Genomic DNA, 17,021 nt, shown 5'->3' with positions numbered 1-17,021 from the left:
AAGATGGAGGAGACATAATGCTAGGAAAACTGGCAGCTCTCTATAGGAAGTGCCTATAGACTGCAAGGGTCCCAGAAAACTGGAAGAATGTAAACATTATATTAATCCACAAGAAGGGTGACATTAAAGAACTGAAATGTTATAGGCCCATTAGCTAACTCCCAGTATTATTTAAAATATTTACCAAAATAATTTGCAATAGAATAAGGGCAACACTGGAATTTAGTCAACCAAGGGAACAGGCTGGCTTCAGGAAGGGATACTGTACAAAGGATCACATCCATGTCATTAGTCACGTTATCGAGAAATCTGCAGAGTAAAATAAGCCTCTCTATATGGCTTTGATAGATTACGAAAAAGCACTTGATTCAGTAGGTATACCAGCAGTCATAGAGGAATCGCGTAATCAAGGAGTACAGACCACTTATGTAAATACCCTGGAAAATATCTACAGAGATTCCACAGCCACCTTAGTTCTAGACATACAAAGCAGGGAGATACCTATAAGGAAAGGGGTCAGACGAGGAGACACAATCCCTCCAATGCTATTTGGAAGAAGTATTCAAGGCATTAAACTGGGAAGGTTTAGGAGGTTTGGTCGACGGCGAATACCTCAGCAGCCTTCGGTTTGCCGACGACATTGTTGTATTCAGCAACACTGCGGACGAGTTACAACAAATGATTTAGGACTTTAACAGGGAGAGTGTAAGAGTGGGGTTGAAGATTAATATGCAGAAGACAAAGATAAGAATAAATAACAGGGCAAGGGAATAAGAGTTCAAGATTGCAAGTCAGCCACTAGAGTCAGTGAAGGAGTACGTTTACCTAGGTCAACTAATCACAGGGAACCCTGACCATGAGAAGGAAATTCGCAGAATAAAAATGGGTTGGATTGCATACGGCAGACATCGTGCACTGCTGACTGGGAGCTTACCATTATCATTGCAAAGGAAAGTATACAATCAGTGCATTTTACCGGTGCTGACATATGGGACAGAGACTTGGAGACTGACAAAGAAGCTTGAGAACAAGTTAAGGACTGTGGTATCCGTAACTTCTGGTTTCGGTTTTGGGTCTTTACATCAGGGCGCCACTCAGCGCCAAACGCTGTAAGTGCCTCCTGTAAGTTGCCTCCTCAGAAATAAACATTCATTCTTCGTCTGCTCCCCGACTGGAGCAGTCCGGCTCTTTCTTGCGGCGCTGTGCGCCCCGGCCGTTACGCCTCATGCCGTAAACCCTCCGTCCGGCCGCCCCGTCGAAGCTACAACAAGGACCACGCAAAGAGCGATGGAATGAAGATTGCTAGGCATAACCTTAAGAGACAGAAAGAGAGCAGTTTGGATCAGAGAGGAAACGGGTATACAGTGAAAGCTTGTTAATTCGAACTCAATAATTCTAATGTATGAATAATTTGAACTGTACGATTTGGTCCGGCCATGCTCCACAGAAGTCTATGTATAAAAAAGCCTGTTAATTCGAATGCGAGAAGGTTCCGCCATGGATAATTCGAAATACGCGCCACCGTGCCGGTGGCAGCGGCGGCTGCCTCCTCTCCGTTCTATGTGACCTCCAAGACTTCTTGCCCGTTATGATTCTCGGAGGCTTTGCAAATCTTGTGTAGCTGCTAATGTTGCACGGCAGATGGTGCAGCAAGCATCAAAACACAGCGAATCAAGTGCGTCGCAGCTGCACTTGCAATCAAGAACCGACGAATCGGGGCCTTCGCCACCTTCACATGTTCAGCGTCTTTGTCTCGGCAGTATTCATCGGTTGTGCATGTCTGTTTTCAGCTTAGGATGTACCGGCCGTCGCGATTCTTTATGATGGTGTTAAGCCTCGGCTAACGTTCGTTTCGGTGCACATCGGTGGTGAGGCACAGTCAGACCCAGAGCTGCGACTTGAAGATGGCATGTGCCGGCAGCACACGCCATCACTTTCTGACACGCCAAATTTCTGGCGTGCCCTATTGCTTCCAAATTGCAGTGTACTGTTGTTCTCCTTCACTTTCATTAGTTTGAACTTTCGTTAATTCGAAATGAAGTGGCTTCCCCTTGCGGTTCGAATTAACGAGCTTTTACTGTAGATCATATTCTATAGACATCAAGAGAAAAGAATGGTGCTTGGAAAGTCATGTAATTCGCAGATTAGATAACTGTTGGACCATTACAGTGACAGAATGGGTACCAATTGAAGGGAAGCGCTATAGAGGACGGCAGAAGGCTAGGTGGTGCGACGAAATTAGGAAATATTCGGGTTCTAGTTGGAATCGGTTGGTGCAGGACAAGGGTAATTGGAGATCACAGGGAGTGGCCTTTGTCCTGCAGTGGACATAAATAGGCTGCTGATGATGATGATGATGAGTAACTCGGGACCAATTGCAATGCATGCTCACTGACCTGGACAGGCAAAGCAGAAGGGTGGGTCTAAAAATTAATCTGCGGAAAAATAAAGTATTGTTTAACAATCTCGGAAAAGAACAGCAGTTAGGATAGATAGCAAGGCACTGGAAGTGGTAAGGGAATACATCTACTTAGGACAGATAGTGATCGCAGATCCGGATCATGAGGCTGACATAATCAGAATAAGAATGGGCTGGGGTGCGTTTGCCAGGCATTCTCAGATCATGAACAGCAGGTTTCCATTATTCGTCAAGAGAAAAGTGTATAACAGCTGTGTCTTACCAGTACTCACCTACGGGGCAGAAACCTGGAGGCTTAGGAAAAGGGTTCTACTTAAATTGAGGATTACGCAACGAGCTATGGAAAGAAGAATTATGGGTGTAACGTTAAGGGATAAGAAGAGAGCAGATTGGGTGAGGGAACAAATGCGAGTTAATGACATCTTAGTTGAAATTAAGAAAGAGAAGTGGGCATGGGCAGGACATGTAATGAGGGGGGAAGATAATCTATGGTCATTAAGAGCTACGGACTAGATTTCAAGAGAAGGGAAGCGTAGCAGGGGGTGGCAGAAATTTAGATGGGTGGATGAGATTAAGAAGTTTGCAGGGACAACATGGCCACAATTAGCATATGACCGGGGTAGTTGGAGAAGTATTGGAGAGGCCTTTGCCATGCAGTGGGCTTAGCCATGATGATGATGATGATGACCCGCCGTGGTTGCTCAGTGGCTATGGTGTTGGGCTGCTGAGCACGAGGTTGCGGGATCGAATCCCGGCCATGGCGGCCGCATTTCGATGGGGGCGAAATGCGAAAACACCCGTGTGCTTAGATTTAGGTGCACGTTAAAGAACCCCAGGTGGTCGAAATTTCCGGAGCCCTCCACTACGGCGTGCCTCATAATCAGAAAGTGGTTTTGGCACGTAAAATTCCATAATTTTTTTTAAATGATGATGATGATGATGATGATGATGATGACGACGTTTATATTTTAGATTTCAAAGGACTGAAAAACTCCTTTCTCGATTTTACGAACTTCCCGATTTAATGAAATAATTCAAGCATGGTCATCACTTCGTTAAATCGAGTTTCAACTGTATTGGACATTTCGGAGCTGCGGACAGGTTCCTTGTTCACTGAGTTGGACAGGAAATTGTCGTCACTTGTATAGCCACCACATGATGTAACAAGCGTGCATAAATGGCAGGTATAGTCCCTGTTGTCCGGTTCATTGTAGCTGGCATCAAATGAATGATTAGCAATTCTAGCAGCCGCCGGGATGACATGTTCTTTTCCTTGGCGACAGTCACAAAATTGACTGGACGATGCCACTGTTTACCATATCGACCGCAAATAAAGACGGGGACAGAGGAAAAGAACACGAAAATGAAACAGGCGGTAACTTTCAACTGGTTTATTCACGGCAACCCGTGGCAATATATAGACAAATAGAACATGCGCAGAATGCAGAAACAAGAACATTCATCAGCCTAACGGGGCAACCAATTATCCAAAAAATCTATCTCCGATTGGAACAACCTAATGGAAGTATCACTAACACAGTCTTGGTCTTTCTTTTTTATGTGATATGCCTCCGTCAGTTCGCATTCCATCTGGTTTTGGCGCCTCCCCAGAATCTTTATCTCCTTGAAAAGTGGTTTACTGGGGCATTTCAAGATTATTTTGCTACCGAAGGGGCTCGTAGTCAAGTCGCTCCAGCAATTTCAAGTGGCCCGGGCCATAGCCACGGCATGCAGCAACAAGTTCGAGGGAAGAGACCTGATCACGAGGCTCCGCACAGGATCCAACATAATAATCGTGAGCCCACCGAACGAGGAGGCCGCCCAGCTCGCGAGGTGCATCACTAGCCTCACGATCGAGGGACGCTCATACGACATGAACGCTTACGTGGACGCACCGGAAAACACCCGGCGTGGCGTGATACACGGAGTGGACCCCGGAGCGACACCGGAGGAACTGAAAGCGGACTTGTGGACGTGCACACAGGGTGTCACCATCTACAGCGCCCGAAGACTAGGCAAGACCAAGACGGCCGTCATCACCTTTGACGGACCCATCACACCGAAACACGTCATCTACTGCGGAGCCGAGTTCAAGTGCTATCCATACCGGTCCACAAGACAAATCTGCTACGTTTGCTGCCAACAAGGTCACCGCTTCGACGTGTGCCCCACACCGGACGCCATGGCTTGTAAACAGTGCGGGATGCAGAACCCGCCAAAGGATCACCAGTGTACCCCGAGATGCCTGATCTGCAGAGGCAACCACGCTACCGGATCGAGGGAGTGCCAAGACCGACTAAAGAAAGCCAGGGACCTACGAGGCAAGGCCAACGGGGGCAACAACGGCGGCGGACGCGAGAGCAGACGTCGCAGCCGGGACGACCGCGGCAAGAAGCCGAGGTGGTTCAGCTCGGAGGGGGAGACTTCGCCAAGCCGTTCGAGATCCCGGGCGTGGCGGAGCCGTTCACGGAGCCGGTCACGGTCCTTCCCGCCCCTGCCGCCCCCGGCCATCAAGGGAGGGAGCCAGCAGCAGCAGCAGCAGTGGCGGCGGCGGCGGCGGTGGCGCCGAGTTCAAGTGCTACCCATACCGGTCCACAAGACAAATCTGCTACGTTTCACAAGACAGATCTGCGGCGGCGGCAGCAAACCCAAAAGGCTAAACGCTAGCGGAGGCAGCAGAGAACACCGACTGCAACCTCCTCACAGACCCAGACACTCCAACCAGAATCGGAAACAGAGTTAGTACCGACACCTGCCCCGACCTCACGTTCATACGAGGAGCGGAACAAGCAGTGTGGGAGAACCTGTTAGAGAACCTGGGTGGTCACCACTACATACGCAAGCCGCAAGTAACTTCGGACAGGCTAAGGCGTCAGCTGAGACCGGCAAAAATTACGGACTGGAGCGCTTTTCAAGAGGCATGCGATAGGAATCTCGCTGAGAACGGGATCCAATCGATAGAAGAGTGGGGAAAAATGCTAATTGAAAAAATGGCCAGGCTTAGCTTGGTTAAGCCAAGAATGTGTTGCATACAGTCAAACCTCGATATATCGAACACGGATATATCGAATTATTGCGTATATCGAACGATTTCTATATCACATGGAAAATCGCATGCATTTTTAATTCTTTATTTCGAACGGGGCCGGATGTAAAATGGATATATCGAACTCCGCCGCCCCAGACCAAGTGCGCTCTGTTGACAGGAGGCGAGCTTTCCCGCAACCCTCTCGAAGATAGCGGTGGCGCGATAGGCGTTCCTGACTGCTGCGTACGACAGCTGCCCACATCGGTTGCGCCGAGGGCGCCATTTGAACGTAGCGGCGTACACACGCGGCGGCTTGGAGCCAGCACGGCCGCCTCGATCACGCGCGCACCTATGCGCGCACGGCGGGGCAAGCCGCCTCGATCACGCGCGCACGGCGAGGCTTGCCCCCGCCGAGCGCGCGTGATCGAGGCAGCCGTGGAGCCAGTTGGAGCGCTTTGTCGGTGCTGAGCCACACATCATGTGCATTGCGGACTTCGTTGGCGGTGACGACAGCACCGGAACAGTGGCGGAGTTAACAGACGTGGAGATCGCGGCAGAAGTGACTGCTGAGCGGCCAAACGAAGACGCTGCCGAGGCTGATCCAGCAAGCGCTGATGTTGCCCCGCTCCCGACTGCAACTGAGGCTGTAGCTGCTTTGGCCGTTGTACGCCGCTACTGCGGCGCAATAGAAGGCACTGGACTGTCTCTTGTGGACCGTTTGGACTATGTTGAGGACGCCGTGGTCAAGCACGCGGTTGCCAATCTGAAGCAGGCTACGCTGCTTCAGTACTTTCAGCGAACTAAATAAATACTTTGTTTGAAGCTTCATGTGAGTATCTATTGCGCCACGATTGGTTCATTGATTGATTTGCGCTAGATTTTGACGCGTTTTCTACGTGATTTTATATATCGAATTCTGGCTATATCGAACTATTTTGCGATCACCGCGCTGTTCGATATATCGAGGTTTGACTGTATTTGGGAGTTGGGAGGAGCGGGAGTCAGGTGGTGGCTGCGGCCGCCCGCGACCGCGCGAGTTGGGGCCCAGCTTTTCCTCCGTGACATCACACGCCGGCGCAGCGCCCCTAGCGGGAGGAGCGGGAGTGAGGTGGTGGCTGCGGCCGCGCGCGACCGCGCGAGTTGGGGCCCAGCTTTTCCTCCGGCTGTCGTGATGTCACGTCGCGTGGTTGCGCTAAAGGTCAATGGTGGCTGCCCGGCCGCGCCCAAAGGCTGAACTGAGTGATTGCAATATGCAACGCATAAAACAGCGCAAGTACACCAAAGAAATCGCACTAACGACGCAGACGCCCGAGGTAGACGCCAGACTGCTCAAGCTGTGGGAAGCTAGACGCGGGCTCACCAAGAGGTGGAAGAAACAAAAATACAACAGGAAGCTAAAGATAAGGATCGCAGAAGTCACAGCGAAAGCAGATGAGTACGCGGCGCAATTGGCAAGGCGAAATTGGCAGCAATTCAGCGAATCCCTCAACGGAACTTTGAACACAGCGAGGACGTGGCATATCCTCAAGGCTCTCATAGATCCGACCAAGACTAAGGCAGAAAACAACAAAACCATCTACTGGTTCATCCACCAGTTCGAGGGACCAGACTCGGAACTCCTGGAGAAGGTACGCGTTAAATGCTTCGGGGACACAAACCCAGCAGCTTACGCAGAGCGCTACCGAGGAAGAGAAAACGTTAACCTGGACAGACCCATCACGCGAGAAGAAGTCTACGCAGCGATTCGAAACACAACCAGAAACACCGCCGCGGGTGCAGACAAGATCAATAACGCACTCATCTGCAACCTCAGTGAAGAGTTAGTTGCGGAATTAACCAACTTTCTCAACAAACACTGGGAAGCTGAGACCGTCCCCGAGGAGTGGAAGCATGCGGAGGTAGTGATGATTTCAAACCGGGCAAGAAACTGCAAATTGAGAACCTCAGACCGATCTCGCTCACATCGTCGCCTGGGAAAACTGTATGAACGAGTGGTGACGTTGAGACTGCAACAGTACATGGAGGACAACGAACTGTATACCCACAACATGTTCGGCTTCAGAGCAAAATTTTCGACCCAAGACGTACTGCTTCAAATCAAAGAAGAAGTACTCTGGAACGTCCCCAGGAGCGGGGAGAATATAATAATGGCATTGGATATTAAGGGGGCTTTTGACAATGTAAGCCACGAGGCTATTCTCACGGGCATGAACGACCTGAACTGCGGGAGGAGAGTCTATGGCTACGTCAAAGCCTTCCTTTCAAACAGAACGGCAACGATTGGCCTTGGAGAGCTCCGATCAGAGAAGTTCCTTACTCCAAACAAAGGGACGCCTCAAGGGTCGGTCATCTCTCCCACGCTTTTCAACATAGCCATGATTGGCTTGGCAAAACAGTTAAAAGAAATTGACGGCATACACCATGCCATGTATGCCGACGACATCACCATCTGGGTTAACACAGGCTCGCTCAGAGAGAAAGAAGAGAAGTTACAAGAGGCAGCCACCTGCGTAGAGGACTACGTCAGAGCAAGAGGGCTAGCCTGCTCCACTGAGAAGTCCGAGCTCCTGAGAGTTTGGAGAGGAAAGCAAAACCGCACAGTCCCCATTAGCGACGAGTTAAAGCTCAACGTCTACCTCAAGGGGAAGCTGATACCGGAAAAGACGCTCATCAGAATCCTGGGGATGTGGATACAGTCAAACCAACGCTGCACCCATTCCCTCGCCCTACTCAAGGCATCCACCCTACAAGTGACCCGCATGATCACGCGCATCTCACACAGACGCCACGGCATGCGAGAGGAGGACACACTCAAGCTGGTCAGAAGCCTGGTTAGAAGCCGAGTGGCATACAGCCTCCCATATTACAATCGCATCAAGAGTGAGGTACAACAGGCGGACGCGATTCTATGCAAAGCCTACAAAACCGCACTCCACCTTCCCCACAGCACCTCAACCGAAATGCTCCTAGCCTTAGGACTACACAACACCTTCGAGGAATTGAAAGAGGTGCAACTAGTCTCCCAACAGCGCAGACTACAGCAGACCCCATCTGGCAGGGAGCTCCTGAAGAAACTAGGCTGCGCCGATCAACTTCAAGAGATACAGAGGACCGAAACAATTCCGGACGAGTATCGCAACACACTAAAAGTAGCACCCATACCCCGGAACATGGATCCCAACCTACATAAAGCACGCAGAGAAGCGAGGGCTGAATACCTACAAAAGACACTAGCACCCCAAGAAACGACGGTATATATGGATGCAGCCACATACGACAGAGCAGCGGGGCAGAGCAACAGCAACGCGGTAGCAACAGTGATTGATTCGAACCTACGCGAGATCACCAGCGCATCACTACAAGACTGTACGATAGTCGAGGCTGAAGAAGCAGTCGTCACTCTAGTGGCAGCGGAGGGATATCGGTCTAAACGGTCTCTAACAATCCTTACAGACTCACAAACGCGTGCCGCAACTACCTATGCAGCAGAATAGGGCACCAAGCGCTCCGCATACTCCACTCCGGAGACCACATAAGACAACGACAAACAAAAGAAGAACCAATTAGGCATACGATAGTATGGACGCCGGAACACATGGGAGTGGCAGGGAACCAAGAGGCGGACAGGATAGCTCGAGGGTACACTTATTACCGAGCATCCAATGTAGGTGACTTCGAGGGGACTGAACCTGTACCCCAAGGCTATTCGGCGATACTAAATTACTACAAGGGCTGCAGAAAGCGGTATCCACCACCGCACAAATCCCTTAGCAGAGAGGACTCTCTCGCGTGGAGGCAGCTACAAACGGGCTCGTACCCGAACCTAAACGTACTCAGCAAAATGTATCCACACAATACAGTGACAAATGCCCCTGGTGCCACGAAACACCCATGCTGTATCACATAACGTGGGCATGCCAGAAGATAGACGTGGTACCCGTTATACCAAACCCGAGTGCGGAGCAATGGGAGGGAGTGCGCTCCAGCGATCGCCAGGTCGACCAAGAAGGTCTGATTCGGCGAGCACAACTGGCAGCAGCATCCAGCAGAGCACTGGACTAAGGGCAACCGACCGTTGTGCTACAAGATGGACGAAGCCATCTGAAGACCGTAGAAGACCAGCGAATCTGGAGCTAATAAAGTTTTTCACTCACTCACACTCACTGTGGCAGTCATTGTAGTGCGCAGGCAAGTGCACCATACCAAGCCGTATGCCAAATGCAATGTAGGAGTTATGTACGAAATCCCCCTGGCATGTGGCAAGTCTTATATAGGGCAGGGGGTACGGTGCCTGAATGGTCGAGCCAGGGAGCATGAACAAAAGTTAACGGAAGATGAATTGGTGCACTTGCCTGGTGTACTGCAATGCCTGCCCCCTGTAAACCACTTTTCAAGGAGATAAAGATTCTGGGGAGAAGCCAGGACCAGACTGCATGTGAACTGATGGAGGCATATCACATAAGATAGAAAGGCCGAGACTGTGTTAGGGATACTTCCATTAGGTTGTTTCAATCGGAGATAGATTTTTTTATAATTGGTTGCTCCGCTACGCTGATCAGTGTTCTTGTTGCTGCGTTCTGCGCATGTTCTATTTGTCTATAGATTGCCAAGGCTTGCCATGAATAAACCAGTTGAAAGTTGCCGCCTGTGATGCTTTTGTGTTCCCTTCCGCTGTCCCCGTATTTATTTGCTGCCAATATGATATGCAATAAACACCAACTAGACCAAACTCAAGTTCTTAAGAAGGCTACTGTTGTCACCAAGGAAAAGAAAAAAAAAAAAAGAACAGGTCATCCCGGTGGCTGCTAAAATTGCTAATCATTCAGTCAACTCCAGCTACGATGAACCGGACAGCAGGGACTGTGCCTGCCGTTTAGCATGCTTGTTACGTCACATGCTGAATACGTAAGTGTCATGTGACACTTAGTGAACAAGGTACCCGTACACAGCTCCGACACGTTGGATATTTCATCAGACTTCGGCAGTGGCCGTGATTCTCTTCATTACATGCCTGACCAAACGAAGTTTTGTCGAACCCTTGATTAATTGGGGGATTGCGAGGAGCAGCGTGTGGATGACGTCTGGACAGGTTTCACAGCCACCATTGGCAGACAGACCTCCCAGACGACGCACGCTACTCTGGCGCCATCTCATAGCCATCGTCGCCACAGTGCGTGCCTTGCGCAGCACTACACTTTTCTTCTAAAGCTATCACTATATCCTCTTCCTTCACTTTCCCCCTCACGCTCTATTCGCTCTCACCACTTTTTTCATCCCCCGCTGCGCTCCGCATTCACTCTTTGATCCGATGCACTCATTTGCTCAGTTACGCGAGGAACACCAACGCTCAATGCAGGAACAGGGGCCTAAGAGCTGCGCGCTAAAGCCTAGTATGCCCTCCACATTCACAATCAGAAGAAACGAGAAGTGCGGAATTTTCCTTCACAGAAGGGAAACTTCTTATTAATGAGCTTTCATAATAAAAGTGGCTCATCGTCGTCGCCATTTGTGCTTCACTGGCCATGTATAACAACCACACATTGGCAGTATTCTCCAGCAGTCAATATTAAAAATATTATGGCATTATTATTTTTGTGAAATTTTACGTGACTCTGCACCGGACTTGTCTAAATATGCTACTGACAGTGTTTCTGGCACTGTGCACAGACAGTTAGCTTAACACATCGCCAGAAACACTAGCAGCTGTATATGCTGATGAACTACGCGAGAACTCGCAAAAGTGATTGACTTAGAAAACCGCTCCAGATCATAGTTGAGCACAAAATGAACACACAGTAGCCTATCTGAAAACATGCTCTGTCGCCATCTTGTGATGGCGATGATGCTGCCTCTGACGGTAGGCTGTTGCCAATGCAGCGAATGCGATTTTAGTTTCATGTCCAATAGTAACATGGAGGCAAATTTCATACCTATTTTCTCAGAAAAAAAGAAAAAGAAAAGCTGGGGGTTACATTAGGGCAAATATAGTAACCAACCACTGGCAATTTGCCATGTTTTCCTTCAATTACCTTCGCAGTTTTTGTAGCTTCCATGAATGGACAATGTTAAACATTTTGCACAGCATGTTTACTGCTGTGTTTGTACCGCACAATGTCGTTTCAGCTATTGAGGATGACCTGTTGCTTTTGTGTATGGTGTGGTCACAATTATACTCGGTGGTTGTGTGGATGATTGGTTAAGGAAGCACTTGAAGACTGAGCTTGACAGATCTGTGTTAGGATATTGTGGTTTATCCAGACATGTCTGTTGTGATTTCTCCTCATTGCACTGGTTCTTCTTCAATTTTTCTGTACAGACCAGCCCCGGTGACAGCTGTTTTTCATCTCAGAAATGCTTTGTAGATATGCTTGCATATTAGAACCTCGTTGATAAGTTCCTGTTACGTATGTTTTCCAGGCGCCAACATTCGCGATTGAGAGCATAAAAAATAACCTATAGAGTTACACTCATTTTTTATCGTTTGATGCATTCCCGGAAAACAAGATTTTTTAGCACCAATGTTCAGTATGTCACCAAACTGTAATCGTATGATACGTTTTCCAGCTGCTAGATCTCATGTAAACAGGAAAATGCACGAGGCACGCGCTATCGAGAACACTATATAGCTGCCCGCCTGAACAGCTTCACCGCAATACTCACCCACCCGTCTCTCACATGAAAATGCCGATGCGCAGTCAGTTTCTCATTTCGGTACCAGGAAATCTTCTTCAGGGTCGTCGCGCGCAGCATCACAGCTATCACCGCCAATCCTATTGCGATAAGCATCTTCGCCTATTTGTTTCACAGCGCGTGGTGCCATTGAAAGCGTAGCGCACACTTTTAATAGGCGATAACTGAAACACACCACCGTTCCCTGCTGCAGACTGCGATTGTATACATTTTATGGCTGCTAGATCCCATGTGAAAAAGAAAAGGCACGAGGCACGCACGATCGAGAACAGTATATAGCCGCTTATCTCACGTGAAAACGACGGCAAGCACAGTTTCTTATTCTGGTACCAGCAAATCTCTGCCTGGTTAGTTGTCGCATGCTGCATTCACAGCTATCGCCGCCAAACCTATTGCAATAAGCGTCTTCGCCTATCTGTTTTACAACACGTGCGCAGTGCCATTGCTAGCGTACTGCAAGCTTTTAGTAGGCGATATTCCAAATGCACAGCCGTTCCCTGCTGCTGATGTGGGCACCACATTTTGCTTCACTGGTGTTTAGCGTCGCCCACTAGCTCGATTTTGTTTTGGCTTCCCGTTGCCCTCCTATAACGCCACGCAATAGGAAAACAACAAAATGCGTCTTAGGCTGCCGGAGCACCACCAGCTTGATGCGCATCGGCATCTCATGTTGCAAACATCCATGTGACGCTTCGCTTTACGTAGACGTAAACAATAGTTGAGTCTGTCAAATTTGTTTTGTTACTTCAGATCGTATGTTTTCCCAGTTAGTGTGTTTTTTCTCGAGTTTTTTTCCAAAACATATGAACGAGGTTCTACTGTATTCGAAGGCATTGCAATTTAAGAAGTATGCCATTCAATGTGCACTGCTGGTGTGCTCTTAGCTCTCATTATCATAATTTTCAGCATTATTGCTATTTTGTATTTTATCGCAAGTAAAATCTCTGTTCTGCAAAAATGTCTTAATCACCATTACATGCATGCACCATTCCTTTGTCGTGCATGCATGTGAAGACTTGTGCAGCTCTCAGCTCTTGTTGACCAGTTAATCTTAATACAGGCCTTGTGTTCTGCATTGCCTGTGCATCTTCTTCATTCTTTTTATTCATAGGTTGACGAGGCCAAGCAAGAACTGCAAGAAATAGTGGAGTTCCTCAGGAACCCCGAGAAGTTTTCCTCTCTAGGGGGCAAGCTGCCGAAAGGTAGGCATGCTCACTGATAGATTCACTTTAAAGTTCAGTGATTTGCTCACGAAAGTTACTTAGCTGCTAGTACGCTTTTGTGAAGGCGCCTGAGCATGGCTGGCTGTGTCCTCTGAGCATCAAGCAGAAACACCTGAAATTTTCATAGCTGCTAAAAAATTCCACACCTGCCTTTTTTTTTCTTGGCCCTTTATTGAATGGTCTGTAGATACACTAATAAAGACTCTTAATGTCTGTGCCATAATATCCATTGCCTCAATAGTAAAGGAGTAATGTAATTTGCTGATATGTCATTGTGACATTGCACATACCAAGTGTGCATTGAGATCCACACAATATCATCTTTTTTAGGCTGTGGAATTATTATTATTGTTAGAGGAACTGTTATTGCCAGGTAGACTTGTCGCTTCACCTCAATCTAATGTTATTGCAGTCCTCGATTTGTGTTCGCAGCCCGTGCCAGTGCATCACGTTTCCAAACATTCAAGCACTAGGTAGAAAACTGAACAGACAGACGGTGAGAAATGTTAGATGTGACGACAGAGGGACCTTGCAAAACACAAGCAATATTTATTCACAATGTGGTGTTATCACGAATGCATTAGCCATCTGTTACGTCAAACCTCGATATATTGGACGTGGACATATCGAATTATTGCGTATATCGAACACTTTCTATATCACCTGGAAAATTGCATGCATTTTTAATTTTTTATTTCAAATAAGGTTGGACGTAAAATGAATATATCGAACTCCGCCACCCCAGACGATGTGGACTCCGTTGACAGGTGGCGAGCTTTCCCGCAACACCCTCAAAGATAGCGGTGCCGCAATGTGCGTTTCCGACTGCTGTGCGCTATGTAGCTAAGGTGTGTATTATACTTTAATGGCTGAGTGGGCCGAACGATGCTCTCTCGCTGAGGCGCCGCGTGTGGAAAAATTTTGTGAGGGCGTTGCGAGCGAACTGGATTGGGGCGGAAACACGCTTCGCGGCATATTCAACGTAATTAAGCTGCAAGCCCCGAGACTAGTTGCCCGCGTACGCTCTTGTAATAGTGCTTTATTTCCACTGCAAACTTATAGTGACACCTTTTTGCTACGTATACATATTTGAGGCATGGGTTATACAACATGACGTCTTCAATTTTGCTGTCATTGTCAAGTGCATCGTCTGCTAGCAAGCGTGCGTTCGTTGCACGGATTCTAGCGGCTAATGGCCAGTTTTTCTTGCAAGAAGTCTGTGCAGTAAAATTTTTTAGGGCTATACTTGCATTGGTGCGCCCGCGAATCTTGTCGGTTGATATCAATTGTAGTTTTGGCCAGGTAAACTGCTATCTTTAACACTGTTTTCTAAAAGTAACACGTTATTTTTACCGCAGAAGCCGCCTATCTGCAACATGAAGCTACGTAAGAAAATTCTACTGGTATCGTGTCATTTTACGCATGCTCCTTGTTGATGAATATTAATCAGGGACAGTGATCAAGGAAAACAATATTATAGTGAAATAAACGAGGTTTATTAACTCCATGGCGCGAAGAGATGCAAATGACCAATGTACTAGGTAAATATAAGGGTACATAGACATATATCTCCATGACATATATGCAAGAGAAAAATTATTAAAATATTCTAAATGCACTGATTGAAAAAGTGACAACTCCTGACCGGAACAAGCACATTTCTTTTCAAAGCTGCACCAGCCCCAGGTGAAGCAATAGACTTTGCGAGAAAAAGAGTCAAGGCAATTATTGGACGTTAATATGAACAACAGTTTTAGGGACAAGATATTGCCTATGTACTCAGACACAATCTAGGAGACCGGGAAGTCTTTACCAAAGTAATCTTCGTGGCTTGTCTGACAATCTCCTTCAACGTGCCAGCAGGCGAAATGAAGTAGAAACATATAGTCTAATCTAAAAGTATTTGCTATTCAGATTGTATTCGGCTTCAGAATTTACCATTAAAAGAATTATTGAATAGTCGTTTGCGTTCGAACATAGCAAATAACAGCACTTTTGAAATCTCGAAGGTGAGGGGCCGACGCAAGTAAGGACACTTATTCAAAATGATTGTGCTCTGGAGAATCGTGGCTGTTGCTCAGAGGCACACCAGTTCCTGAGAGAATTAAAGGGCCACTAAAGGCAAATATTAAGTCAACATGGACTGTTTAAATACCATTCCAGAAACCTCGCAATGCTTGTTTTGCGACATAGTTTATGAAAAAATTGTATCTAAAGGGTCCGAATAGCTTTTTTGAAATTAAGATCTCCCACTAACCAACCGGTGGAGGAGTGACTTTGCATACGCCATCACAGCCATTTGTTTCTGTCGGTGAGTAAAACGGCACCCGACAGACGGCAGCACCGAGCCAAGACAGAGCGACGAATTCACCGCGGCAGCTGCTTTTTGGTCAAGTGGCATAGAATGTTCGGGCATCCCGCAACATTACATCGAAGTTGAATTCTCTGCTACTTGCAGTTTGTGCGAGTTTCGCGAACCAGCAAAGCTAGCGCAGCACTACGCGATCAGGAAAATATAGAAACGCGAAAATGTGGGCGGCGCAGAGTCGAGCGAAAATGAAACCTTTTGATTGCTCGCATCGTTGTCAACGCAAATTTCAATGGGCTCTTTTTTCTAAACATAAAATGGAACTGGACAAGTAGCATTTTATTTAATCTTATAATAAAATATGAGGATGTTTTTTACGAGTAGTTGAGTACTAGTGACAGAATTTAACTGGGGAGTGCTTTTGTCATTGGGCAAGTGCTTGAATGTCCCGGGGGAGTCTCTAATCATGTCCTGCATTTACCTCGATTTCTCGATTATTACGGCTCTGTTCACGATAATATCACGCCTTAGTGATTCTCTAGCACTATTCTATCACTTTAGCTTGACTTAGTATTTGCCTTTAGTGTCCTTTTAATCCACGGGTGCTAATTGGTTCTGCTGAACAAGCTCCTAGCTGTCATTTAATATAAACGCCCCGTTTTGGGACAGCCTGTAAATCTGCAAACTTGATTCAGGCAAGGAAAACTTTTTTTTTACAGTCTCACTATGTCTGCAAGACTGCAATCATTAAAACTGGGTTTTGTGGGAGATATGGGGTTCTCCTCCGTACTCTTGGGACAAAGGAACGACAACACAGTAGTGCAAACAGTCACAAGGGCATTTATTGCACCTTTCATAGATCAATGCCTGCTAGCCGAGTTGCTATCCCCAAAACATGCCGATGGGCGCGCGACAAATCTAGAAGTCCGACTTACCGCGACCGCATTGCGAGCGAATATGTTCGCCCCATGCTGGATCCCAACGCCTGGTCGTTCGCGTGTTCGGTCACGCCAACGGAGGCGCGCTCGAAGGCCGCCACGCGAGGCGGTCTCGCAGAAGCATGGGTCGCCGCGCGCGCGTGGGACGTCCACGCCGTGCGCCCGACCCGCCGGGAAAAACGCCAGCGCCTTGTCCCTCGGCGCCCGAGTAACCCCGCCGCGGTGCGACGGTCGCGCCATCTCTCGCACCGCGCTTGTACCACTCCGAGCGCCGCGGGCGCCAGGCCACGCGAGCCGTGCGGGAAAACAGCATATCAGGGGATGCGCTATGCGGGAAAAACATCAGGGGACGCGCGAGAGTCGCGCATCCCCACAGTTTGCAATGTGGTTCCACACTTATCTTCTTCAACGAACA

General features: G+C 48.1%; 1 protein-coding gene across 4 annotated transcripts in view; it reads left to right on the top strand.

The window, feature by feature from the left end:
• The window catches only part of YME1L (ATP-dependent zinc metalloprotease YME1L), a 191,712-nt gene that overhangs the window by 81,698 nt on the left and 92,993 nt on the right, over positions 1 to 17,021 (top strand). For all 4 annotated transcript variants that reach the window (XM_055071542.2, XM_050180072.3, XM_050180074.3 and 1 more), the window contains one exon: positions 13,249 to 13,339. In XM_055071542.2, coding sequence (XP_054927517.1) covers positions 13,249 to 13,339 — 91 coding nt within the window. The remainder of the gene's footprint in view (positions 1 to 13,248; positions 13,340 to 17,021) is intronic.

This window comes from Dermacentor andersoni, chromosome 5 (assembly GCF_023375885.2).
Source record: "Dermacentor andersoni chromosome 5, qqDerAnde1_hic_scaffold, whole genome shotgun sequence".
Lineage (NCBI taxonomy): Eukaryota > Metazoa > Arthropoda > Arachnida > Ixodida > Ixodidae > Dermacentor > Dermacentor andersoni.
The sequence above is the reverse complement of the archived record's forward strand: the minus strand, read 5'-3'. Positions and strand labels throughout refer to the sequence as shown.